The sequence below is a fragment of the Mirounga angustirostris genome, unplaced genomic scaffold, assembly GCF_029215605.1.
Source record: "Mirounga angustirostris isolate CCGP_5_RB_7025 unplaced genomic scaffold, mMirAng1.0.hap1 SCAF_1, whole genome shotgun sequence".
NCBI classification, from domain to species: domain Eukaryota; kingdom Metazoa; phylum Chordata; class Mammalia; order Carnivora; family Phocidae; genus Mirounga; species Mirounga angustirostris.
The window spans coordinates 209,827,198-209,854,691 of NW_026991709.1; the positions used below are offsets into that span (position 1 = coordinate 209,827,198).

Genomic DNA, 27,494 nt, shown 5'->3' on the forward strand with positions numbered 1-27,494 from the left:
GCGACAGTTCCGCATAAATGGAATTAATAGAAATAAGAACGGAATGGAATGTGCTAAAACAGGAGTAGTGGTCCTTTGTGGTTTGTGACCTACTGGGTGGTTGCTCTTCTATTCTTACTAGAAGTTTCTCACATGCACTAACCATAACACTTGTGCTGTGAGCCTCGGAGGAGAGACTTCCCATGCCTGCCAGCAGGCCAGCCCTTCGAGAGCACCCTCCCTGGGTTCCTTTTCTCTGGCCAGCATCCCCATGCTGACGCTCTTCCTCTCACGTCATGGCTGGGATCCCTTGGTTGTCCCAGCGACCCTCCGGGCGTGCTCCACTTGGCCCACATGGGCTTCTCGGCCCACCTGCATCTGACCCTCCATGGTGCTGGTCAGAATACAGCTTTCTGGGGGCGCCTGGGTGGCTCAGGCAGTTAAGCGGCTGCCTTCGGCTCGGGTCATGATCCCAGGGTCCTGGGATCGAGGCCTGTGTCCGGCTCCTTGCTCAGCGGGGAGCCTGCTTCTCCCTCTGCCTGCCATTTCCCCTGCTTGTGCTTGCTCTCTGTCTCTCTCTCTTGCTCTCTCTGTGTCAAATAAATGAATAAAAAAATCTTTAAAACGGGTGCCTGGGTGGCTCAGTTGGTTAAGCGACTGTCTTCGGCTCAGGTCATGATCCTGGAGTCCCGGGGTCGAGTCCCGCGTCGGACTCCCCGCTCAGCGGGGAGTCTGCTTCTCCCTCTGATCCTCCCCACTCGCATGCTCTCTCTCTCTGTCTCATTCTCTCTCTCAAATAAATAAAATCTTAAAAAAAAAAAAAAAAGAATACAGCTTTCTGGGTGCCATCCTGGCCGGTGTCACAGTGAACCATCTACTAACTGACCTTGGCCTCAGCCTGAGATAAACCCCACAAGCAGGCTTGGCCCTCTGGACTCTAGTCATCGCACTGATACTGATGGGGTCTAAGGTGACCCAGCTCTGCACACATCCCATTGCTGATTTACTGAGCCTGCGGCGGGCACCCAGCAACCCCCTAGATGATCTCACCTAGAGGACCCCCCAAACCCCACCCATCTTTGCGGAGTCTCTTGACATTTCCTTCATAGTTGGCTGTCAAGTTACTGTTGGGTCAACTCATCTCCCTGTCCTTATTTCCAAACCTGATTTGAAGGCGCTCCTCTATTCCATGTGAATTTGATAAGCAAGCCATCTGTGTTCTCATCTCAGGCAAGACTGAGGACAGAGCCCTTTGGCATCCCACTAGAGATCCTCCTTCTACCTGAGGTAGGTCCATGACCAAGCTCGGATATGAATGGCCAGTAAGTTTTAAAGGCACGCAACCTGTACTCCTCCCTTTCTTATTTCTCCCTCAAATTCACCGGGATGCCACGTGGGATTGATGATACCTGGGGGCTGGTATATACTCCATCTCCCCACTGGGCCCAGAGCCACCCAGGACAAGCCATCCATTTGCCATAATGGCTCTAAATGGCTCTCTGCTCCACACTTGGGCCGCAAAGCTCAGAGTTTAGTCTGTCTTTGTTCAAGGAAATGGGAAAACGATTCATGGCCTGTTTCCTGTATTCAGAGCACATAAGCCTCTTTTTTTTTTTTTTTTTTTTTGCCACAGACTAACACTGAGTTTTTAAGATGAATTTCCTTTCTCCTTTCACGAACCACAATCACTTTGCCCTCCTGCTGCCTTCTGTCACTTCTGTCCCCTCCCTGGCTCCCCAGAGTTGCCACATAGAGGCTCAGACAGGCTCATCTCGAACTGTCTTCCTGGCTGAGGTGAACTTCAGATCTGGCGACTTTAATTTGTGCAGTTTTGCGTTCAGCAGCTGCTCTGTACCAAGCACTAAGAAACTAAGGTTAGCTATGCGTTCCTCTCTCCTTTTACCTTCCTTCCTGCCCCTCTAAGCACATTTCTCTGACCCTTCCCCATGAAAGTCCTAGGGATATATAAAGAACAGAAATTTATTTCTCACAATTCTGGCAGCCGGCTGTTCAAATTCAAGGTGCCAGCAAATTTGGTTTCTGCTGAGAGCCCTCTTTATGCAGAAAGGTGGGGTGGGAGGTGGGGTGGGAGGAGGGAGGCATCTGGGCTCTCTGGTGTCTTTATTTGAGAGAGAGAGAGAGAAGCAGACTCCCCACTGAGTGGGGAGCCCGACGTGGGGCTCAGTCCCAAGACCCTGAGATCATGACCTGAGCCGAAGGCAGGCGCTTAGCCGACTGAGCCACCCAGGCGTCCTTCTGGTGTCTCCTTTAGGTTAAGGACACCGATCCTATCAGATCAGGGCCACACCTGATGTTCTCATTTAATTTAATGACTTCCTTGGAGACCCCATCTGGAAAGACAGCCACTCTGGGGGTTAGGGCCCCAACATGCAAGTTTTGGGGAGACACAAATACATTTAGTCCATAACATGGATGAACCTTGAAAACGTCATGCTAAGTGAAATAAGCCAGGCACAGAAAGACACGTAATGTGTGATTCCACTGATGTGAGGTACCTCAAGGGGACAAACATTGTTAGGAAACATGGTTTTATTCATTGTTGGGAGCTATGGGCTGAACTGTGTTCCCCCCAGATGCCCATGTTGAAGCCCTAGCCCCCAGTGTGATGGTATTTGGAGGTAGAGCCTTTGGGAAGTAATTAGGTTTAGATGAGGTCATGAGGGTGGGGCACCCATGATGAGGTTTAGTGCCCTTGTAAGAGGAGACCCAGAGAGCTTGCTCTCGCTCTCTCTCCACCCGTTGAGCACACAGGGAGACCTGGGCTGGCTGGCTGCAAGCCAGAGAGAGAGCCTTCCCCCAGGACCAAGGCTACCTGCACCTTGATCTTGGACTTCCCAGCCTCCAGAATTGTGAGAAATTGATGTCTGTTGTTCAAGCCCCCCAGTCTGTGGTACTATGTTATGGCAGCCCATGCTGACCAAGACCTTGGTCATGAGTGTTCTTTCTAGTTTTTTTGTTGTTGATGGTGGTGGTGCTTTTGTTTATGTCAGACTTTTCATTTTGAAATCATTATGGACTCACAGTAAATTGCAAAGGTCACATGTACCCTTCACCCAGCTTCCCCAGTGATTCCTTTCTGAGTGACTATATAGGATATCAAAACAGAAAATTGCATCGGGACAGTGAGTGCGTCTAGTTCTGTGCCGTTTGATCACCCATGAAGATTCTCATGACCACCTCTGTTACCAAGGTCCAGGGCTGTTCCACCACTGTGAAGATCAACCCCCGCACATCCACTCCATCATCGCCAACCCCGGCAGCCACTAATCCCTTTCCATCTCTGGAACTCAGTCATTTCAAGGATGTGACATAAATGAAATCATCCAGTGTCCTTTTGAGATTGGCTTTTTTCTCTCAGGACTGGTGCCCGGGAGGTTCACCCGGGTTGTTGCATGTTATCAAAAATTCCTTTTCCTGGGGAGGGGGGTGGGAGGATGGGTTAGCCTGGTGGTGGGTATTGAGGAGGGCACATTCTGCATGGAACACTGGGTGTTATGCACAAACAATGAATCATGGAACACTTCATCTAAAACTAATGATGTAATGTATGGGGATTAACATAAGAATAAAAAAATAAAATAAATAAAAAATAAAATTTAAAAAAAAGAATTTAACAACATACTAAAATTTTTGAGCTATTAATCATATAGGCATAAGTCATCTCGTCTAAATGAAAGCATTCATAACCAGTTTGCGAAAGCCAGAAAAGAAGCTAGCACTTATAAGCATAGGAAGTTCTGACTTCAAAGAGAAATATCAGAAGAGAAGTAGATAAAATTTTTATGAAATAAGTAGGGTATCATTTTATTTTTCTAGTTCTATGACTTACTGTTAATGACAGATATTCTTGACAAAAGAAGTCAGCCATCCAAATCAGAAAATGTGACTCTAGAAGAACAATGATATATTTTTTGGTAATAGAACAGTAGCAAAATCAGGGTACTTTATGGTTATTGTAGCAAATATCATAATGATGGGATTTTCTTTTTTTGTTGTTTTTTGTTTTTTCTTTTATTTTTATTTTATTTTTTATTCTTATGTTAATGATGGGATTTTCTATTTTCATCCACATTTATATAGTCACAAAGGGAAAAAATGATAAAATATAGCCACTATTTCAAAGAATTGATCATATATTTTTGAAATCTTTTAACATATATATAAGAAAAATAAAACTAATGCTGGTTAACACACACACAAAAAAAATTCCTTTTCCTGGGGCGCCTGGGTGGCTCAGTTGGTTAAGCGTCTGCCTTCGGCTCAGGTCATGATCCCAGGGTCTTGGGATCGAGTCGCACATCAGGCTCCCTGCTCAGCGGGGAGTCTGCTTCTTCCCCTCCCCCTTCCCCTGCTCCTGCTTGCTCTCTCTCTCATAAATAAAATCTTCAAAAAAAAATTTCCTGGTCGGTAGGCGCCCGTTCCTCGGCTCGTCGGCGATCAAGAAAACTTCACTGAAGATGTCTAAGCAACAACCAACTCAGTTTATAAATCCAGAAACTCCTGGCTATGTCGGATTTGCAAATCTTCCCAATCAAGTTCACTGAAAATCAGTGAAAAAAGGTTTTGAGTTCACACTAATGGTGGTCGATTTTATTTATTTGACAGAGCACTAGCAAGGGGCAGGAGCAGAGGAAGAGGGAGAAGCAGACTCCCCACTGAGCATGGAGCCCGATGCGGGACTCGATCCCAGGACCCTGAGATCATGACCTGAGCTGAAGGCAGACACTTAACCGACTGAGCCACCCAGGCGCTCCCCAAAGCTACTCTTCATGGCAAGAGTTATTTTATTAGGCCAGCATTACCCTGTAATCAATCAATAATGAGAAAAGTACAGACTAACTCTTCATGAGCATAGACACAAACATCTCAATAAAGTTTTGGCAAATCCAGCAAAAAAATTAAAAAAAATTTCCTTTTCATGGCAGAGTAGGATTCCGTGGTCTAGATGGACCACAGTTTGGGGCTATTCCTGAATAAAGCTGCCACAGATGGTCACATACAGGTTTCTGTCTGGCCATATGTTTTGTGTTCCTCTGAAATGAATACCCAGGGGTGCCGTTTCCGAATTTTCTCTGCAAACTGCCCCACTGTTTTCCCTCCCGGCCATCAAATGTGTGAGCGATCCAGCTTCCCCACACCCTCCCCGCTCCCCGGCTTTAGAGAGGTCTCTCTTTCTCATCTTAGCCCTGCTGGTTGTCCTGTCTCGTGGCGGCTTTATTTGCATTTCTCTCGTGGTTCGTGAGTGGAGCACCTTCTCCTGCGCTTTTTTACCATCTGTGTATTTCCTCTGGGGAAATACGTCTTCATCTCTTTGGCTGATTTTCTAAATGGGTTGTTTGTGTTTTTACTATGGAGTTTTCAGAGCTTGTTATATATTCTACGTGCTAATCCTTTGTCAGATGGGCGCCTTACAGATATCCCCGCCCCCCTCTGCCTCCATCCTTTTAATGAGCAAAAGTTTCCAATTATGATGAAGTCAATTTAGAGGGTTTTTGTTGTTAGGGTTTTGGTTTTTTTTTTTTTTTTTTTGTCTTTTGTGGATCAGACTTTCAGTGTCCTACCAAAGAACCCTTCATGAACCAAGCCTTAGTTCCTGAAGGTTGTATCCTTTGTTTCCTGTGAAACATTTTATAGTGTTAAATTTTTCATTTCAGTCTGGTCCACTTTGAGTTTCTGTTTGTGAAAAACATGAAGTTCAGGTTGCGGGTCATTTTTATCCCCAGGCACATAGGCATTATTGTCCTCTCTATTTCTAATTTCCAAAATTATCCACAGAATAGTAATACAGAATATTTTGTAGTATTGTAATTCACAAGTATATCACTCGCGGCATGACCCACATTTCCTGCATGGTATTCATGCAAAAGATACGTGTGTGCTATTAACATTATTCTTTTGCTGTATGGAAGGGATTTTTTGAACCCAGATCTTAAGATCACTCACTATTAAACATTATTTCTCAACTTACAAAACCATTTATACCAGGGGCAATTAACTGTGGGTGGTGGCATTATGGATTATTTCTACTTTTATGCCTTTTTTGTGATTTTTAAGTTTTCTGCACACATAGTCAAGAAGATAAGCACTTTTTTTTTTTTATGGCGTTTGCTGGGTTTGACATAATTTGGGAGTAGAAGGGTCGTGAATGATTTTTATTGGGTAATACCAGGTTTAGGAAGAGTATTCTTTCTGGCTCACACATACCTTCTAAGCCCCAAGATGCTTTTTTTTTTCCCCTTTGTCCCCTGAGGCACGGGGTTAAGGTTTTTTGTTGTGTTGTGTCTCTTTGTCTTCTATAGTTTTATTCATCTTTATACCATCTTGCTTGTGTAACGTCAAAATGAAGCAGGGCAGAGAAATCAATGAGTTGTCTTGGCATCGATTTAGTCTATTCTCAGGTGGCTGGAAAGCCAGGAACTGTGAACTGAAAACTTCATTTTGTCTCAGATTCTCTTAATTGTCTCTCGAACACTTGCCTGAAGCGCGTGCTTGCTAGAACTCTCCAGAGACAGGCGGCCATCTCCGCCTGAAAGAAAAGTCTTCACTGAGACAAAGAATGGGGGCAGGGACGGGGACACAGGACCTCAGTATATATGAGAAAGTAGCAGTTATTTTAAAACTGCTGTGCAGCTGGGGAAGGCCATTCCCACCTAAAGCTGCCACTTGGCTGGTCCCTTTGTGTGGCCTTTTGCAGAAAATGGCGGTGGGGGGGGACTTCTGTGCCAGGGCCCAGCTGCCGATGTTTCCAGTTGCTTTCCCATTGAGCAGCTGGAGGAATCTGCCATTGAAAATATAAAATTCTTGCTGCAAAGTCGATATTTTTAGAAACAAATGTGCTTCTAGATTATAAAGGACAGTTTAAAGCCAATTAAGATGCTCACTGGATATGTCATGTTGGGCTGCCTTGAAAAAGGACTTTCAACAGGCCTGTAGCTATGAAGTCTCTCGTTAATGAATTTTCCTTGTGAGCCCTTATGATTCCTACCAGAGCTAATGGGTTGTGCTTGTGTATCCGGGAAAAGTCTGTAGCCTAAAGGACCTATGAAAGACCGGGGTCATGCTGGGAGTATAACTATGCTGGAAATTAGCCCCTCTGAACCTGAGCTTCGCAGTGTGGGGTCTGATGTTCTAGTAAAGTATGGGAATATCTCATTTTATTGCACTTTGCAGATAACGTGTTTTTTACAAATTGAAGATTTGTGGCAAGCCGGCATCAGCAAGCAAGTCTGACCAAGCCATTTTTCTTCACTTTGTGTCTCTGTCACATTTTGGTAATTCTCACACTATTTTAAACGTTTTCTTTACTCTGTTTGTCATGGTGATCTGTGATCTGTGATTACGACTCTGAAAGCTCAGGTGATGGTTAGCCTTTTTAACAATAAAGTGTGTGGGTTTGTTGCCTTTTTTTTTTTTTTTTAAGATTTTATTTATTTATTTGAGAGAGAGCGCGCGAGCATGAGCAGGGGAAGGGGCAGAGGAGTAGGAAGAGAAAGAAATCCCAAGCAGACTCTGCTGAGCGCGGAGCCTAATGTAGGGCTTGATCCCATGACTGGAAATCATGACCTGGGCAAAAATCAAGAGTCAGATGCTTAACCAACTGAGCCACCCAGGCGCCCCAACAATAAAGTGTTTCTTTAAGGGGCGCCTGGGTAGCACAGTCAGTTGGGCAGCCGACTCCTAGTTTCGGCTCAGGTTTTGATCTCAGGGTCATGAGATTGAGCCTCATGTTGGGCTTGGTGCTTAGCACAGAATCTCCTTCAGATTCTCCCCATCCCCCTGCCCCTCCCGCTCATGCACTCTCTCTCTCTCAAATAAATACATAAATTTAAATATATTTTTTTAACAATAAAGTGTTTTTGAGGGCGCCTGGCTGGCTCAGTCAGTGGAGCATGTGACTCTTGATCTCGGAGTTGTGAGTTTGAGCCCCACGTTGGGTATGGAGATTACTTAAAAATAAAAATCTTTTTTTAAATGTGTTTTTTAATTAAGGGATGGATACTGTCTTTTTGGACATAATGCTGTTGCACACTTAATAGCCTACAGCATAGTGTGAACATAACTTTTACAGGCACTGGCAAACCAGAAAATTCCTGTGACCCACTTTATTGCGGTGGGTCTGGAACCGAGCCCACGATATCCCCGGGATATGTAAGTGGGATCCTGATACCTGTCACTCAGGCTTAGTCGTCCTTAGTGCCCACAGAGACCACTCTTCAAGACACCAAGACAAAATAGGTTTTCAAGAATAATCGTCATGAGAACAGGCGGCTGTCTGTGTTGCTGAGAACAGCGTGTATTTTTTTTTTTTAAGATTTTATTTATTTATTTGACAGAGAGAGAGAGAGAGAACAAGTAGACAGAGAGGCAGGCAGAGGGAGAGGGAGAAGCAGGCTCCCCGCGGAGCAGGGAGCCCAATGTGGGGCTCGATCCCAGGACCCTGGGATCATGACCTGAGCCTAAGGCAGACGCTTAACAGACTGAGCCACCCAGGCGCCCCAAGAACAGCGTGTATTTTTCCCCCCTCGGGCAAAGAACTTTTTTCCATTTTTTTCTCTGCTTGCTTCTTATTTTTTTTCCCTGCCTCTTCCCTGGGTCCCCTTGCAGAAGTGGCTCTGTGGCAGATAGTCTCTGCGGCAGGCCCGGTGCACGCCGATCGATGCCCCTTCTCAGCAGTGGGCAGACGGTGCTAATTAGGCTCTGAAGCCACTTTTCGTGGGGGTGCAGACGGCGCTAGGCGGCCACGTGCCGAACCCCGCGCCGTGGCCCGGATCCCAGCACCGCGCCACTGCCCATCTGTCCCATGGCTGCCGGCTTTCAGAAAACATGATAGCAGGATGAGTACATATTCCTGTCGCTCTGAGAGCCAAGGGCAGAGGACCGGCTCACGCTGGGTTCTGCTCCTGCAGAAAGATGGCTCTGCCTCATGGGGTTTATTCATTTGTTTGATAACTTTACTGAGCTGGGACTCACATACTGTATGATCTCCCCAGTTAAGTGTGCCATGCATTGGCTTTTCGTAGAGCCACAGTCCCCACGATGGGCCCTGGCACCCCCAAGAGAAACCTTCTACCCATTAGCCATCACCCCCCATTCTCCTCCCCCCCAGTCCTACACGACTACCTCCTGTCTCCTTGGATTCACCTGCTGCACCCATTTCCTAGAGGCGGGCTCCTACAGTCTATGGTCTTTTGTGTCGGCCCTCTGCCACGCAGCATATTTTCTAGGTTCGTCCACATGATAGCCTGAATCAGGGCTTCCTTCCTCTTATGGCCGAATAATAGTCCGTTGTATGAACAGACCACAATTGTGTTTCTCTGTCCTTCGGTTGGCAGACGTCTGGGGTCATTTCCATGTTGGGCTGTTGTGAATTATGCTACTGGGAGCAGGTATGTGCAGGTATTTGTGTGACGATACCTTATCGCTTCTCTTGGGCATATTCCCAGGAGTGGAACCACGGGAGCGGAGGGTGACTCTGCTTAACCGTTTGAAGACCCACCAGTTTTCCAGAGTGCTATGCCATTGTGCCTTCCCACCAGCCGTCCCATGATTTCCCTGTGTCTAGATGTAGGAAAATTGCCCCCGGAAGATGGTCGAGCTCCCAGCCCTGGCAGGCAGACTTCTAGGCCCCTGGGTGCCTGGTGTTTGAGGGTATCCAGGATTTGCTTTAGCCAGGTATGGTAAACCGTGCCGGTATGCATATGACTGCCAGGAGAGGAAAAGTTTGTACTCACAGTCCTCTCGGAGTGGGAGGCAGGGCACGCCACGGAGGGCCACAGGGGCAGGCCCTGGGGTCAGTCAGGAGCCAGAGGGCATGATGGGAAAACGTGGGCAAGAGCCTTTGCTGTGGTTTCTGCGGCGAGGAACGGGTGGGGCAGAGTAAACAGGCTGAGGACTGGCTAGTTTGAAAAATCTCAGTGGGCTCTGGGGCGTAGGGGCTGTCCCTAATGCCCGGCACCTGCCCCGGGGGTAGTCAGGGCAAGGGGACGGTGGCCCTGAGTGCGAGAGCCCCACAGAGGAGGGGTTCGGAGTGTGGGCTCTGGATTGGCGGGTTTGCATGTGAAAGGTGCTCTTGCAAGTGAGTCCTTCCTGAGCTCTAGGAATCCGCCAGCCCTGGGAGGGGCAGGCTTTCCTGGGTCAGCAAGGGCCCAGATGTCAGATCATCAAAAATAGAGAATAGAAAGACATGGTTGAAACGGCTGGTCTGTGCCAGAGCCACCAACTTGTGTACAAGTTACAGAAAGACTCGATTAGTGATTGTCCACCCCTTATTTAAAAAGTCTTAAGTAGTTTGAGAGGAGCGGTGGTGGCTAGACCCTCCAGGGAAAAAAAACGATTTCTCCCAGGAGGCCATACGGCTGCCAAATGAACGGCATTATGTTTACCTGTAAGAAGCCCCCCCAGCTCGGATCCTTTTGGGGCATATGTGTGTAATTCATAAAGCAATGCAAAGACTATCAGTGCTCTAAAGAAATATCTTAGGTATTTGAGCAAACAAGGGCGTTCTAAAACATCATGATAATTTCTCACTTGACACCTTTCTTGTACAGTGAGTCCTCCTTTATTCGCGGATTCCGTATTTGCAAGCGTACCTACTCACTAAAATTTATCTGTGACCCCAGATCCACACCCGTGGGGCCGTCACGGTCCTGTGCAGGCATGTGCAGTGAAAAATATGAGTCACCCGACATGCATGTTGCCAGCTGAGGCCAGACAAGGTCACACCCTGCCTTCTTGTTCCAGCTCGTACTGTAGACAAGTGTCCTGTTTGCAGTGTGGTTAATGCCATGTTCTTCACATTTTTGTGCTCTCCGTGGGTGATTGGGCTGCTTGAAGTGGCCCCCAAGCATTGTGCTGAAGGGCCGTGTGGCATTACTACGTGCAAGAAGGCTGTGAAGCCTCGGACAGAGAAGAGCCACGTGTTAGATACGCTCCATTCAGGCCTGTGTTGTAGTCCTAGTGACCATGAGTTCAATGGTAATAGATCAGTAGTATATATTAAATAAGGTGTCTTTCGAGAGAAACACACATTAAACAAGGTTATGTATGGATGGGTTGATGGAAGTGTAGGCAGAAGCTCCCAGAAGCACAACTTTGGGTCTCCGCTAGGAGCAGTGATGCGGCACTGGCTAATTTCAGTATCCACTGCAACTTTACGGACCATCGTGACAGTGAATACTGAGAATCAGCTGCAGCTTTTTATTTTGAAATCGTTTAAGATTCACGAGAAGTCGGGAGGCCCCGACTGGGGGTGGCTCAGTCGGTGAAGCGTCTGCCTTCGGCTCAGGTCATGATCCAGGGTCCTGGGATCGAGCCCTGCTGCTCCCTGCTCCGAGGGGGAGCCTGCTTCTCCCTCTCCCTCTGCCTGCCACGCCCCCGCTTGTGCTCTTTCTCTCTCTCTCAAATAAATAAATAAGATCTTTAAAAAAAAAAAAAAACCTCTCAGAATGTTGAATCCCACTCCCCAGAAAAGCTCTTGAGAGAAGTACATTCATTTTCCTCAAGTGCTGGTTCCTTACCCCCGCCCCCAAAGGTGATGGTCTGCATGCTGCAGAGAACCACAGTCCCCACTGCTTTACCTGTGTGACAGAAATGGGTGGGTGCACTGGGGACCCAGGAGCCAGGTCGGAAAGGCTAGTGGACAGATCTCGTCCTAACGCTGCTGGTTATCCTTGCCTGGAGGAGCGCTTTCGAGTGTGGTTTTCACCCTGAGAATGAGCGAGCCAGGCAGAGCGTCCCAACCAGACTGGATTTGTCAAATTGGAGAGGGTGACAGTTTGGCTTTCTGAGTTTCATCTTTCCATCAGAGGGAAAGGTGATCAGAGCATACACGCGTCCCACTATCTCAGTTCCTACCTTAATGAGCGGAGGAGTGCGAAGAACCCTCTGGAGCCCCCGATGTGTTTTAGGTTGGCTTACAATCCTTGTATAAAATAGGATCAGCCCCTCTTGTCCACTGTGGTGCTCAGATTCTATTAGTGTACTTAGGATCAGGGGCGTATGTGGCCGTACATCATGCCCTGTGGTCTCTGGGTCTCAGAGTCATCCTGACATCTGATCTCAGGTTAATTACAGTCGTGTGTGTGTGAGAGAGAGAGGGAGAGATGTCGACATGAGCCACACCAAGCACAGAGCTCCCTATTTAGTGATCTTAGATTATTGACAGTGAATCTAAACTCCTCTCTGCTTTTTTACCCCCTGCCAAGATGGAAGGGGTGTCGGGATTTTTTGTTGTTGTTGTTATTTTACCAAAGAAGAAGATACTGTGCGATTTCCAACTAAATGGTCACAGTGGGGACCAATTTCCTGCCCTCCAGACCCGCTGTCTCAGCCAATACAGTAGGAGAAGACGCAGCTTTACATTTCTAGAAGGATCACACGGAGGTATAAAAACGGCACGGCCCGGCCTCGCAGCGCGCTGGGTCTCGGAGCCGCGATCGTGAACATGGGGAACACGCATTCCAAAAGCGGTGACAGAGACAGCACGCTCCGCGGCCACCCCGAGCTGTCTTTCTGCAGCTCTTTTCCTCGGAAATGGAGCGAGAATGTCTTTCTAGATAACGAGCTGCTGACCTCCAAGATCCTGTCCGTGCTGCGGCCACAGTCGGAACGGGGCTTTCGGACAGGCCACCTCCGCTACCCTGCCCACTTTCTCAGCACCAACTCTGTGTTTGCCTCTGTCGCAGCGTCCCTGAAGGAACACCCGAGGGCCACCCTCTTGTCTGATGGCAGCCCAGCCCTGTCCAGGAATGTCGGCATGATGGTCTCACAGAAGGGGGGTCCGCAGCCAGCACCCAGCCCGGCGGGAACGGGGACGCAGCTTGGGTAAGTGGGGTCCTGGCCCTGCGCCAGGTGCCCGTGGAGGGAGGGAGGGAGGGAGCAGGATGTGGCTCTCCGAAGGGAGACCCTCAGGTCCGTGTGAACCTGCTCGTTGGCCCCCAGCCACACCATGAAATTCCTATTAACACTTGCTTCGGAGATTCGATCCTCTTCTTTATTGAAACCCCGTGTGTTCTGGGCGTACTTGGCCGTTGGGAGCCAGTTTGTTTTATACTCTCGAAGGGCCCTTGGACAGGGTTCCTGTCTGTGCTGGAGATGATGCTAGAAGTCCCACTGAGGTTGCCATGGAGGTAGCATCCCGTTATTTATGGCTTACCCTTGTCCTCTAAGGACTTGGAGGTGGTTCCCGTAATCCTCTACTCAGCAGTGTTCGGGTGGAAAACCTAACGCTAACGAATGTCCTTGTGGTGGTCCTTCTACGGGCTGGTGGGGAAAGGGGCTGATTATCTTCTTCCACTAAGAAAGGGCTCTCCCTCCACCCTCGACTGAGTGTGGCTGTGTCCACCCAACTCTTGGTAGAAAGTAGTCCAGGGGCTCCAGTGGGCTCTGGTGGCCGTTAAAGGAAGCATACAATTTAACACACCCTTAGAACGTGCCTGGATGTTGGATTGAAGTTAGTTATGATGGAGGAAGTCCTGATGTGATGTGGACAGATAGTCTCCTAATTTTTACAAATGATCTGTGATAAAGTTTATATTGAAATCCAGAAAGTTCTCAGATAGACTTGCTTTCATGGAATATGTGTGTGTGTGTTTAACTCAATTTTTTAGAATAATTGTTTTTATGATTCTTATTTAGACCAGTCACAGGAGAGATGGATGAAGCCGACTCTGTATTTTTAAAATTTAAGCAGGCAGCTGATGACTCTCTCTCACTTACGTCTTCGAATGCCGAGCCCATTTTTGTAGAAGGTACAGTCCCCTCGATTCTTTCACGGATGTCCCTCGGTCTCCACCCACACTGGGAAGGGCTGGGACCCACGTCCGTGTGTCCATGGGACGCTGGCTGGGGCGGCCCAGAGCCAGCGAGGCTCCGGCCCTGAGCAGCGACCTCTTACTCCCCCCTCAGACCCCTGCACAGCCTCGCTGAGGAGTGAGATCGAGGCGGACGCCCGCGATTTCGAGGCTGAGTCCTGGAGCCTTTCCGTGGACGCGGCATACGCAAAGAAACAAAAGAAAGAGGTGGTAAAGAGGCAGGATGTGCTCTATGGTAAGAAGTTCTGTGCCGTCACACTGACCTTCCACTTGCTTCTTTTCTGCCTTTGTTCTGATTGGTTGCACCTAGGAGTCTGGGCTCCACTGAGACCTCAGGCTCCCCGCTGAGACTATGGGGCCCACTCCACCTGCTCCGCAGGGCAGCCCTGCCTTCCCAGTGAGGGAAGAGGTGGCCTGGGAGGGCTTTGTGAGAACCTGTCCCTGAGGACGAGTGTGGCTGAACGCCCAGTCCTGACTCATCCTGACCCTGCTGGTGACCCCGAGAGAGAAGACTATCCTGGGCCCATCCCAGCCATCCGTGGTGACCACAGACAGGTCTGGGGTGGCTGTGACTAGGGGACTTGGGGGGCATATGACAAAGCACTGGCTCCAGGGTGGACGCCCTGGCCGTGGGCAGCCATTCTCCTCAGATGGGAGGTTACAAGTCACTGTGCAAACCATAGCTTTCGGACACAGAGCCCATCCCCGGGCCAGGTGCCATGTTGCGGGCCCCACGTATGTCCCTCCAGGCCTCTGGACCCCCATAAGCAGGATGACAAAGGCCCAAGACACCCTCACTGGAATCTGAGGCCTTTCTCTCCCGAAAGCCCTTACTTGTTCTTATGATTCTCTCTCCGTGGGAATCATTCCCCAAGACTGACAGTGTTGTCGCCCCAGGAGATATTTTCTGTCCCTCATCGGTGCTCCGTGAGAAGGTTCTGGCATATCAGTGTCTTCACTTTCCACTGGGGTCCACTGACCCCTGCGTCCCTCCACGTTTCACACTCTGAGCTTTCTGCCCAGGCCGGAGTAGATTGGGGTGTGGGCAGAAGGAGAACCCTATGGATGCTTTGCCTCAGGGCTCCGGGCCCAGGGCAGAGATCCTGCAGGGAGGGATGGAGACGACCGGGCTGGATGCTTCCATCCGGGCAGCCCTTTGCCAGGTTGTCTCACCCTCTGGGCAAACACAGGCCACGTCCGGCCCCCATGGCTGGTGGCCCCAGGCCTGGCTCTGCTGACCTGTGTCTGGTCTCTAGCCGCTTCCAGGCCTTGATTTGAACAACAGCTACACTCCAACACGAAACCTGATCTGTCCCTGCCTTTTACCAGAGAATTAAATTCTTCACTTGAACTCTGCTTTTTCATCGGTTATAGTCCGGGTCTGGTCACTGGCCTGCACAGGCGTGTGAGTTTCACATCCCAAGGAGTGGTGTTCACCAGAACAATCTTCCTGCTTAAAACAGCCTCGAAATGTCTTCAGGCCTGAAATCCTCTTGTGGATGGGAGGTCCCAGGACACAGCCTGAGTCACTCCAGCCCTTGCTGCTCCCTTACACTGGGGCCCCGGGGGGATGGGAGGCCCGCCCCCCAGGCAGTAAGACCACCAGGGGAAGGGCCTCGGTGGGGAGCTGGGAGAAGCCAGCCAGGCGCCCGGTGGGCAGGCGGTTCGCACGCGTGCCGTCGTGGGCCGCTGGAGGGGCGAAGCGGGTCAGTCCTTCGGTCCGTGTCCCCGCAGAGCTGGTGCAGACGGAGGTGCACCACGTCCGGACTCTCAAGATCATGCTGAAGGTCTACTCCAGGGCCCTGCAGGATGAGCTTCAGTTCAGCAGCAAGGCCATCGGCCGCCTCTTCCCGTGTGTGGACGAGCTGCTCGACATGCACAGCCACTTCCTGTCTCGGCTGAAGGAGCGCCGCCAGGAGTCCCTGGAGGAGGGCAGTGCCCGCAATTACGTCATCCAGAAAATCGGGGACCTCCTGGTGCAGCAGGTGGGCGTGCCAGCACGGCCACTGGGCCTGGGGGAGCCCCTGCCTCGTCTCTGTTCCATGCAGGCGTGAAAAGAACATGGCCTCTGTTTATCGAGAGCCTCTAGCGGACCGCGGCCCCCGGCCTTTCGGAAATACAGAGGCCTAAGTGCCGAACACACCTGCGCAGACACTCGCCACCGTCGCGCTCTGGGCTGCTCTTTGGTTGCTCGGCTGGGCCCCTTGTTTTTGTTTTTCTGGTTCGACCTCCGTGTTTTTGGCTGTTCGAAGCAGGCCTGTGGTAAAGGGTGCCAGCCCTGAATTGACTTCTGAGTCAGTCGAAGTCCGAGCCTAGGCCAAGGTTGACAGAGGGGGCCCAGAACCCCTTGTCTGACCTCAGAGCGCTCCAGGCATCCAGAGTCAGCTCATTAGAGTTAATTAAAAGAATGCCCCTTTTGCTTTTTTTTTTTAAGATTTTATTTATTTATTTGAGCGAGCGAGAGAGCGAGAGAGAGAGAGAGAGAGCGTCCTATCGGGGAGGGGCAGAGGGAGAGGGAGAAGCAGACTTCCCGCCGAGCAGGGAGCCCGATGCGGGGCTCGATCCCAGGACTCTGGGATCATGACCTGAGCCGAAGGCAGACGCTTCACCAACTGAGCCACCCAGGGGCCCAGCTGTTAAATATTTCTAACATTCTTCAGCATAAACGTTCTCCTTCTTGGACTGCAGGAAGTTTTACAGCTAAAGCCCATTAGAAAGTTTTCTTGTCTTCCTTCTTGTACCTCGTGACGAGAGCGCCGCCCCCGCCCGGAACTGAAGCATTTCCCTGCCTGAGTGCTTGTCAGATTCTAAGAAAGCGGAGGCACAGGTTTATTGGAGACGTGTTTTAGCAGAGTCAGCTGAGCCAGACGAGCGCACTCCCTGGCGGTTCCCCTGCTCCTTTCCACTAACATCCCTGTTGTCTTTCTGCAGTTCTCCGGCGAAAATGGGGACAGAATGAAAGAAAAGTACGGTGTCTTTTGCAGTGGCCACAATGAGGCCGTCAGTCATTACAAGTTGCTGCTGCAGCAAAACAAGAAATTTCAAAGCCTGATCAAGGTAAAAAAAAAAGAAAGAAAGAAATTTTCTTAATTAAAACATGTATCCTCTTTGCTGGAAGCTGTTTTCCACAGGACTATAGGCTCTGGAGAGCTTAAGATTATAAGGTACCTGTTATAAAACAGCGATTTTCAGGTTTTTGTTTCCTTCTCCCACCACGAACCTGTTCAGAACACATCAGGGAAGTCCAGATGTAGAACAAAGCAAAACACACCTTCGTTCTCGGCTGCACCAGCAGGCCCTAGCGTGGAGCCTGCTGGCTCTCATTCCTCAGACTGCCGAGGGGACACAGTGTCGTTTCACGGGGCCACCTGCCCTGGCATCTGCCCCTCCCTCGCCTCCTTCCCACTCCGGTCCCCACTTGCCCCCCCCATTCCCCCGGGCCTGCGAAATAACCCCCACCTGCCTTCTGCCTAACAGTGTGCAGGTGCTCAAAGCCCAGACCCGAAAACGTAGCATCCAGCCTGAGTCCACCAGGTTGGGCAAGGCCCTGCCTCCGGCATCCTCGAAAGCATACCTGGGTCAAGGCCACTTGGTTGTCGGCGTGAGTCCTGCAGCCGCCCTGTCAGCGCTGCTTGGTCCCCGGGGACTTTAATTTGAAGCGATAGCCAATAACTAACGGTCCAGAGTTACGAAGGACAGGTTTCCAAATTCTGCTCCCTTACCATTGCAGTGGATAGACATAAAAGGGAGAGGGTCGCTCCGGGGTTGGCCCTGGAAGCTCGCAAACCCCGCAGTGCTCTGCCAGTCCTGCTCAGAAGTGGCTCTCACAATTGTTGGCATTCCTGGAGTGTGTGGGTGCAGGGGGAGCAGGGAAGCGGAATGTGTGGAATGCTCTGGAGGGTACCGGAAACCGCTCTCCGCCCTGCAGAGAAATGGCTTTGGATGACGGCCTTCTGGGTCCTGAGCCAGAGGTGTGCATCGGGAGCCAGCAGGGGGCTGACTCGGGCACAGGCTCAGTGTAGTTCCAGAGGGTTCTGACAGCGTCAGTCAGGGTTTTCGTGTGTGGATATGCGGGGTGGAGGGGGATGTGCACACAGCCGCGATACACAGCTCTCCAGGTGATTCCCTCCCACCTCCCTGGCTGGTTCTGGTTTCTTCTTAATGGGTTTTACTTGGGGCGGGGGGGCTGCCTTTACTTCTGTGGCCTTTCTACATACAGCAGGCAAGGCCCTACTTCCACTGAACGCTTGAAAAGGTCCTGCTGGGCGCTTGGGTGGCTCAGTTGGTTAAGCGACTGCCTTCGGCTCAGGTCATGATCCTGGAGTCCCGGGATCGAGTCCCGCATCGGGCTCCCTGCTCAGCGGGGAGTCTGCTTCTCCCTCTGACCCTCCTCCCTCTCATTCTCTCTCTCGCAAATAAATAAAAAATCTTAATAAAAAAAAAATATTTTTTTTGAAAAGAAAAGGTCCTGCTGAGCTGAGAAAGGGAGAAGCCTCCAGCTGGGTTGGCACAAGCTAAGATGCCAACAGGGCATTTTGTTTTCCATGTCATAGAAAATCGGCAACTTCTCCATCGTGAGGCGGCTTGGCGTGCAGGAGTGTATCCTTCTGGTCACTCAGCGCATAACCAAGTATCCTGTGCTGGTGGAGCGCATTATTCAGAACACAGAAGGTAAAGTAGCTTTCCTCAGGGCGCCTGGGTGGCTCAGTCGCTAAGCGTCTGCCTTCGGCTCAGGTCACGATCCCAGGGTCCTGGGATCGAGCCCCGCATCGGGCTCCCTGCTTGGCGGGAAGCCCGCTTCTCCCTCTCCCACTCCGCCTGCTTATGTTCCCTCTATCGCTGTGTCTTTCTCTGTCAAATAAATAAATAAAACCTTTAAAAAAAAAAAAAAGTAGCTTTCCTCGCTGCCCTGCCCGTTGGTTGCTGCTTTGAGGGGCGGTCTCTTTCTGCCCCGTTTTAGCAGTGGATTGGATAAGCGCCCCTCTGTGCTCCGTCCCTGGTTGTCTGGGTTCGTGCTAAGTGCTGGGGTCTCCGACCCAAGAAAGATGGGGTGCCAGGTCTTACTTGCCCACTATTACCCCGCAGGCAGGGCCAAAGAAGGCCCTGGGTCATTATCGGGGGAGTACATTAATGTTGATCCAGACACAGAGATGGCCTTTATGCCACGTGCCTGGAACCTGGAGGGTGGAGGAAACAGGGCACACAGCCCAGCCTAGAGTTCTCAGAGGCCAGGGCCTGACCACACCTGACCATACCTCCACCACCTCCAGGAGATTCGGGCCCTGGGAGGAGGAGGGAGTGTTTTATGGAGAGCAGGGCTGTGCAGGGCTCTCATTGCGTTCAGTGGAAGCTCTGTCTTGGCAAAAACCAAAGGCCGGGCTGCCGCATTTCATTTGGAGAAGCGTTTACGTCTCCGGAGATCCGAGTTGGAAGGTGGATTCTTGAGGGCCCTCTGCGCAGTGGCTTCAGGGAACAGCCCTCCGGGCCCCGGCGCGTGTCCGCTTGCACTGGGTTGCTGGAAGGGGCGAAGGGAAGCACTAAGTCTGCTGTGTGTGGCAGCTGGCACCGAGGACTACAGAGACCTGACCCAGGCCCTGAACCTCATCAAGGACATCATCTCCCAAGTGGATGCCAAGGTCAGCGAGTCCGAGAAGGGCCAGCGCCTCCGGGAGATCGCGGGGAAGATGGACTTGAAGTCCTCCAGCAAGCTCAAGAACGGGCTGACCTTCCGCAAGGAGGACATGCTGCAGCGGCGGCTCCACCTGGAGGGCACGCTGTGCTGGAAGACCACGTCGGGGCGCCTGAAAGGTAAAGGCCTGTCCCTCGCCTCGGCTCGGGGGGGACCCTCCCGGATCAGCGGCACCATTCTGCATGAGCGGGTGCAGGCCTGGCTGCGCCGGGGCCGAAGGGGCTTCGCACGCCGAGTCAGAATGAGACAGGCAGGCAGGAGCGTGGGAAGGATGAGACAGCACCCTCTTTCTCGAGCTTTGAGGCGCTGTGGCACCCCCCAGGAGGGCCACTAGATCACACTGAGCCCTTGACTCCTGAGCAGAAACCCCAGGCATCGGGACACCCCAGGTTTGTCAGAGGCCCCGGGATACCAAACAAGCAGCCACTGAAGGGCCCCCGTGTGGGTAGACGCACCACCCGGACCGCTGACCTCAGTGTCCCCGAGCATCCCCCTCACTGCTCGGGGTGTCCTTCGAGCCCCACCTCCAAAATCCACAGTGTACTTCCAGACCAGAGAGCACTCGGGACTCAACCCTGAGTTTCCTGGCTCATTTCATGAGCTTCTGGAAACATCCTCACCTGTCCGTTAACATCAGCATCTTTTGGGCGCCTGGGTGGCTCAGTCGTTAAGCGTCTGCCTTTGGCTCAGGTCATGATCCCAGGGTCCTGGGATCGAGCCCCGCATCGGGCTCCCTGCTCGGCGGGAAGCCTGTTTCTCTCTCTCCCACTCCCCCTGCTTGTGTTCCTGCTCTCGCTGTCTCTGTCTCTGTGTCAAATAAATAAAATCTTTAAAAAAAAAAGAGAAAATAGGTAGACGGAAACCCTCAGGCTCCCAGAGGAGCCTCACGGCACTGCGCTGGGTGACCAGGACCCCTCCCCTGGGGCCGAAGCCTCCCCGGGATGCATCTATGTCTGCCTGGCAGGACCCGTGTGTCCCTGCGACCTCATGAGACATTTCCTTCTGTGCTTTCTCCTTAGATGTCCTTGCTGTCCTGCTAACCGACGTGCTCTTGCTGCTACAAGAAAAGGATCAAAAATACGTCTTTGCCTCTGTGGTAGGTGTCCTGTCTCTTCAGACGAAGGGTCCTGCCTGCCTTAGGGACCCTTAGGGGCTTGCCGCCCGGGGCCCAGAAGGTTCTGGCAAGGCAGGAGTCAAATTTTCTGAGACCGGGGGGTCCTGTCTGGTTGCCTGGGGAGGCTTCAGGGGCTCGTGCTAACATCCTGTCCAGTCTCAGCCTTTACGTTTCTGTGGCTCTTCCTCTCTCGGGGCTCAGGGTCTCGGGGGCCCCAGCTGACTCCTTGTCCTGCCTCCTCTCCTGAGTAGGACACCAGTCATACTGGACTGGGCCCACCCTAATGACTTCATTTTACTTTAATCACCTCTGTGAAGGCCCATCTCTAAATAATCACAAAAGGGTCTTTTTCCCCCCCAGATGGCAAATATCTCTGCTCTGAATTATTTGAGAACAAAGGGGGCACACGTGTCCCCCACCACCCCCTTCCCCTCAGACTCTCGGTTCCATACCTGCTCAGATGCAGCAGGGTGGAAGGGGTCCTCCCCCCACCTCACCTTCTGCCCACACAGGACTCGAAGCGCCCGGTCATCTTGTTACAAAAGCTCATTGTGAGGGAGGTGGCCAACGAGGAGAAAGCCATGTTTCTGATCAGCGCCTCCCTGCAAGGGCCTGAGATGTACGAGATCTACACCAGCTCCAAAGAGGAGAGGAACACTTGGATGGCCCACATCAGAAGGGCCGTTGAGAGGTGAGAAGGGCCCATGTGGGCGTTCTCTCCCCCCAGCTGTTTTGCCCTTGGCTTTGACAGTGGGCAAAGCAGCTGTGACCTTCAAGTACCCGAGAGAGTGCTGGAGGTCACAGGTAGGCAGGAGATCCCTCTGCTCTTCCTCTCCCTCATTCCGCCTTCGTGCCTTGTCCATCCTCAGCTAAAGGGAACACGTGGCCCCATTTTGGCTCCTTCCGGCAACAGCTCAACCCTGTCAGGTGCTAAAAAGGCCCAGATGTTGCTAGTCAGTGGGTGTGGGGCCAGGCTGTTCTACGCTTCTGTACTAGTGGGATAGTGAGTGACACCTGACCCGGGGGCCGGACCTGTTGGAGGAGGCTATGGTGTCCTGCCCTCCTTCCTCAGGCCACGGGACCCCTGGGGACCCCAGCCAGCCTGATGCTCCCTCTCTCTATGCCTGGAAGCCTCCTGAACCTGCTCGATGCTCAGTTTCAGTCCTGCAGGTCCCCAGGAAATGAGCTGTCCTCAGTCTCCTCCCCCACATGGTGGCCAGGCATGGAATCTACGGCTGGTGACGTGTGGACACCTGAGGACAGGATAAATGCCCATGGCTGCCTTCCTCTTCCCCCTCGTGTTTCTCCCGCGCCATTAACAAGCTCAGTTGCCCACAGGACGAGACGCTCTGAGCAGTGGCTTCTGCCAACAGAGCTCTCAGTGCTCATCGCCGAGGCCACCTGCCCGTGAAGCGTTGTTGCCCACCTGCCCCCTCTCCCTGCAGCTGTCCGGACGAGGAGGAGGGGCCCTTCAGCGAGGCCGAAGAGGAGAAGAAGGTGTTCGAGGCCCGCGCCCTGAGGCTGAGGGACTTCCAAGGTAAGGGGAGTCTGTCTGGACCTCCGTGCCCACAGCGTGTCCCCCGTATGGTGAGAAGGCCCTGGGAGACCGCCAGCGACATTTCTGTCCTGTCCCATTGGGGTTGGCCACGGAGCAAAGCTCCACCCGAGCAACCAGGCGTTTCGCTGTGGCCCATGTCACGTCCTGCAGCCCTGCGGAGCCTTTGTGGTTACGCTTTGTCCTGAGATAGCGGCGCTCGGGGCCCCTGAGCCGTTTCCAGACGCTCTGGCTTTGCCACACACCCTGCCACCTCCCTCGGTCCCTGTGCGGGAAGGAGCTCACCGTAGGTGTCCAAGGTCACAAACGTAAAAACCCCAAGGGGACTTGGATAGCACAGGACCCCACAGTCTCCCTCCAGAGCCTGGCAGACCCAGACCAGCCCTGGCTTTTTGGCTGTGGACCTCAGCTTCCTCCTCCCTGTTTTAATGTTTTTAACTACTTTATTTAGCTGTAATTCGGACACAATACTATTCAGCCACGTAAAGTGCACCATTCGGTGGCTTGTCGTCTGTATCACAAGACTGTGCAACTTGCGCCCAGAAAGAAACCCCATCCCCGTTAGCTGTCACTCCCGGTTCCTTCCTCCCTCAGCCCCTCGTAACCTCTGTTCATCTTTCGGTTTCTATGAATTTGCCAGTTCTGGGGATCTTGTATAAATGGAGTCTTGCCGTGTTTCTCCTCTTGTGTCTGGCTGATTTCACTGAGCCGGATGGTTCAAGGTTCAGCCACATTGTAGTGTGTGTTGATTTGCTTCCCTTTTAAGGCCGAATACTGTTCCATTGTAAGATGCACCCCCTGGGCTTATCCGTTCCCCTCCCCGGTTTAAGAGATGCCTGTGAGAATCCAGTGAGGTCATCAGCAAGAACAGTCCCGGGGACTCTGTGGTCTCAATCAGCCTCCCTCTTGCCTCTCACTAACTGAGTCATTTCATTTTCAATTAGGGAGCATTTAGGCCATAAGGACATAAAATTAGGTAGTATATATTTTATTTTATTTCTCTTTGTGGGGAGAGGTGTGTTTGAGGTTATTCATTAATAGAAATGTCCAAAAGAAAGGGGGTGGGAGGGACCTCCCACTGACCCCGGAAGCACAGTGCTAAAGCAGTGTTCATTCAGACTCTTTATTTCTGCCCGGTGGTAATAAAACACATGCCCTGCATAGATATGTCTCCGAGGGGGCAACAGTGTCTATTCATCACTCATCCTGACAGGATTCTTACTGTTAGAAATAGATACTTTCTCTATGGAGATAGTCTTTCCCATCTTGGATGAAAAGCTGGCCTCATCCTTCACACTGGACCATCAGGGACGCTCACCAAAATCCGGAGCCAGGCCGGGCCAGCCCCTCCCGCCATATTCCCTGCACCCTGCAGCTTCCTCCAGGGTGACAAGGGGAGAAACGGGAGTAAGACCGTGACTGGAAGGGAAGGGACAGAAGTGCGTTTTGCATGTGACATGATTATTTGCCTAAAAAATCTAATAGAATCAACTAGAAAACTACTGGAACCAGTGAGGGCACCCAGTAGTCCCGCCGAACGTGATGTATATACTTGGGCGGCCACTGGTGAGAAAGTTGCTGTCGCAGCAGCAACAACAACAAAAAGCATAAAACCCAGAGACCTGTAAGGAGTGTGGCCTAAATGCCTGAAGGAAGAGTCTCAGGAGAAGAAAACGAAGTCTTGTAAGAGTCTCGCTTAGGTCCACACTAATAACCCGGCCTGTTCTGGTCCTCGCGCACACCCCACGGTGTTTGGGTTTTATAATCAGGGCAAACGATCAGAAGACAGGGCCGTGCCCTCACCTGCCCTGCGGGATGCTGGACTCAGGGTGGTCTGCGGGTGGGAGCCGGATCCCCAGGGAAGATGACCCCGGAAGGCCAACCCCCACCTCCTGGGGCTTTGCAGAGCGACTGAACATGAAGGACCAGCAGATTGCACAGAGCCTTGGCGAGAAGCAGCAGATCTACCTGGAGATGGCGGAGATGAGCGGGCTCGAAGATGTCCCTCAGTCGCGACTCCTCTTCCGAGGAGGGGATCCCCCCGAGACCATGCAGGGGGAGCTGATCCTCAAGTCGGCCATGAGTGAGAGTAAGGAGCCACGCCTGGGGGCCCTCGCTGGGCGCTGGCCCACTGCCACCCCACAGTTCTGCGGGGGGGTCCCTCCTCCTGGGATCAGCACTGACACCCCCACCCCCGGCATCGGCTAGAGCCAGAAGGTCCTTTGACACCCCCGGCAGACTCGCAGCCCCTTCTCCCTGTCAACCCGCTACATGCCGGGCAGCACCACCTTAGGCCCCTGGGATCTGAAGTCCACCAAGACGGGTTCCCCACACTCAGGAGGTTCTCCTTTCTGAGAAGTGGGTCCCCGATGATGTCCCCAGAAATAGGCACACGTCCACATGTGGTGGGTCACTTCAGACGGCTCCTAGACCCACCAGGCCCCCCCCAACCCCGGTGGGCTGCCCCCCTGTCTAGGCGGGAAGAGGCTTCTGAGCGCAGTGGCCACAGGAGGGCGCTGGCTAGTGCACGGCCCGCCCTCCATGTGTGGCAGGCCGGGCAGCCCGGGCTCGTTGGGTCCAGCAGGACAGCTGGCCCCGCTCTTGCAATGGCAGACGGGAGAGACAGCTACTGCCCTCCAGACCTTTCCTTCAGTGTGAGGGGAACGGAGACCAGAGGGGTCCCTTGTGGACTCTGCGTCTGCTCAGTCTTGTTTCCTCCAGCCACACTGACCTTCTGCTTCCTCGCATTTCTTCAGTGGCCATTGTTCTTGGCCCCCTGAGGACCCTCTCGTATCCTGTGCCTCAGCCTGGAATGTTCTTCTCCCCACCTCCTCACTTGGCCAAAGCCCGTTTGTCCTAGAGCGTTTTGTGTGACCTGCCCTGCCCCCAGAGACCGTCTGTATGACGGCCGACACACAAGCACACGCCCGCATTGTTCACGAGGACCAGGGCATCTGCATCCACTCCCACACGCTGCCCCCGTGGTCCACCCTGTCCTGCAGACAAGGGTTGGCGTGTCCTGGTTGTAGTACCGGAAGTTAGGGAACGCACGGGTCAGGGGGCTCAAGTCCCATGCCGGGGGATTCGACGACCATGACCGACGCCCTGCAGGCTTCTCGGGCCTGAGTGCCCAGGCCCCGCCACGCTCTGACACCCACAGCCTGGCTCCACGGCGTGACTCGGTGCCTCCTACCTCCTTCCACAGTTGAGGACATCCACACCCTGATCTGCAGGCAGCTGGGCAGCGCCAACGGCCAGGCGGAAGACGGGGGAGGCTCCGCGGGCCTGCCCCGCAGGGCAGAGACTTTTGGGGGCTACGACACTGTGAGCATCCCCGGCAAGAGTGAGTGGTGCCGCGTCCACCTGGGGCTTCTCGGGGCCCCTCCGGAAGATCAGCAGCAAGAGGTGGTGCGGGTCCTTGGAACGTTCCCAGCAGCAGAGCCGAGGCATTTGCTGCTGGACATCTCTGCTGCTGCTTCCCCCCAACGAGTATGAACCCTCTAGTCAGGTTCTGGAACCTTCAGGGTGTTGTCAGTCGTGCTCCGACAGCAGCACCCAGGCAGCCTTTCCCTCTCCTGCCGGTCTCTGCGTCTCAAATACCGCGTGGCAGCCCGGCCACAATTTCCTACCTGGGTCTGGGGGGCGGGGGGCCTGGCCCGGACCCCTGTGGGACCTGCGGCGTCCTCATGCGCCTGGATTGGGCTTTTCAGATGGCAGTTTGAAGAAGGCCTGCAGCAGCAACCCCGGCTCCCAAGACTGGCAAGGCCCGGTGAGCAGCCCAGACTCGAAGCCCAGCAACACCCCAGGGGCCTCTGAGGACGCCCCACCCGCAGTACGTTGCTTCCTTGGGATATTCTCGAGCCAAGCACAGAGTCCGCCCAAGCCCTTTAAGTTAGCGTTCACACGTGTGGACAGCTCTGTGTTTGGGGTTGTCTAGTTTTGCCGTCTCAGGACGTGTAGTGACCAGTGCCATCCGTTGTACCGGGAAGGAATCTCAGCTCAGGTGAACCTGCGGGCAGGCGAACCTCCATGTTCCCTCCTGCACCTCCTGGGAATGGTACGAGGTGCCCAGGAGGGGGGTGGGGGGGGAACAGGCCCAGGGCGGGAGCTGTGGCCGCATCAGCAGCCGAGGGGCGCTGCGGGGATCGTGGGCACTGAGTCTGCACGTCTGTCCTGCTGATGCACTTGGCTGCTCCCGCCCCTCGGACTCCGGAGGCCTACGCTTACCAGGCGTCGGGGCCAGAGCGGGGTCAGGCTGCGGGTCGGGCTCACCTCCGCCTCCCACGGGCTCCCCTGAGCCCGCGCACAGGCTTCACCCCCGGGAGCTGTGGCCCGGCGCGCCTGGCCCCCGAGCCGCCCCACGTGAGCCCGCAACAGCTGCCCTCCGCCTCCAGGAAGGCCGCCCTGTGCGCTCCTTTTCCAGACACCGAGACTCGGGGGTCTGGCCAACAGTAAGCAGGTCCTTAGTTGTCTGTGTTTGACCCCGTGCTCTCCGCAGGTGGCGGTACCGGGGGCGGAGTCCGGCCGCCGGCTGCCCGCGGCCCTGGAGCTGGAGGTAGGCCCGGGGCTCGGCCGTCTCCCCAGGGGCGGGCATGCACAGCGCACGCGGCTTCGCGCAGGGAGCCAGCGTCTCTCTCCCTCTCCGCAGCTTGTCCAGCGGATCCAGACCCTGTCGCAGCTGCTCCTCAGCCTCCAGGTGCGGGGCGGGGGGGGGGGGCTTCCGGGGGGAGGGCGGGCCGCGACCATGCCCTTCTCCCGCCCCTGCTTGAGGTCGGGCCTGGGGAGAGGCGGGCCTCGTCCTAAGAGCAGCCGGGCCGCCGCCGCCGCAGGCGGTCATCGCCCAGCAGGACAGCTACGTGGAGATGCAGAGGGCCTCCATCCAGGAGCACGAGAAGCAGCTGCGGCTGCAGTCCACGCGCGGGAACCTGCTGCTGGAGCAGGAGCGCCAGCGCAACTTCGAGAAGCAGCGCGAGGAGCTGGCCGCCGTGCAGAAGCAGCAGGGCCGCCTGCGCGGGGAGCAGCAGCGCTGGGAGCGCGAGCGGGAGCGCCAGCAGCACGAGCTGGCCCTGGCCTCGGCCCGGCTGCAGCGGTGCCAGAACGAGTCGCTGCAGCTGCAGGAGCGGCTGAGCCAGGAGCGCGAGCAGCTGGAGCAGCAGCGGCGCGCCTACCAGCACGACCTGGCGCGGCTGCGGGAGGCCCAGCGCGCCGTGGAGCGGGAGCGCGAGCAGCTGGAGCAGCAGCGGCGCCTCCGGAAGCAGAACACGGCGCCCGGCGCGCTGCCGCCCGACTCGCCGGCCGAGGTGGGCGGGGGCCGGGGAGGGCGCG

General features: G+C 53.5%; 1 protein-coding gene across 5 annotated transcripts in view; it reads left to right on the top strand.

Moving 5' to 3' along the window:
- The window catches only part of LOC123834117 (rho guanine nucleotide exchange factor 18-like), a 53,126-nt gene that overhangs the window by 21,942 nt on the left and 3,690 nt on the right, over positions 1–27,494 (top strand). Inside the window, exons 2-17 of one of the 5 annotated variants that reach the window (XM_045863078.3) lie at positions 12,684–12,822; positions 13,636–13,748; positions 13,906–14,046; positions 15,546–15,796; positions 16,743–16,868; positions 18,365–18,482; positions 19,371–19,619; positions 20,520–20,596; positions 21,127–21,305; positions 22,060–22,151; positions 24,076–24,258; positions 25,375–25,512; positions 25,880–26,001; positions 26,668–26,724; positions 26,818–26,865; positions 26,999–27,469. In XM_045863078.3, the coding sequence (XP_045719034.1) occupies positions 12,755–12,822; positions 13,636–13,748; positions 13,906–14,046; positions 15,546–15,796; positions 16,743–16,868; positions 18,365–18,482; positions 19,371–19,619; positions 20,520–20,596; positions 21,127–21,305; positions 22,060–22,151; positions 24,076–24,258; positions 25,375–25,512; positions 25,880–26,001; positions 26,668–26,724; positions 26,818–26,865; positions 26,999–27,469 (2,433 nt within the window). In that variant the 5' untranslated portion in view covers positions 12,684–12,754. Of the gene's footprint in view, positions 1–12,427; positions 12,823–13,635; positions 13,749–13,905; positions 14,047–15,545; positions 15,797–16,742; positions 16,869–18,364; positions 18,483–19,370; positions 19,620–20,519; positions 20,597–21,126; positions 21,306–22,059; positions 22,152–24,075; positions 24,259–25,374; positions 25,513–25,879; positions 26,002–26,667; positions 26,725–26,817; positions 26,866–26,998; positions 27,470–27,494 lie in introns of those variants that run through there. The other 4 variants (XM_064571757.1, XM_045863077.2, XM_064571759.1 and 1 more) reach the window with 4 other exon arrangements.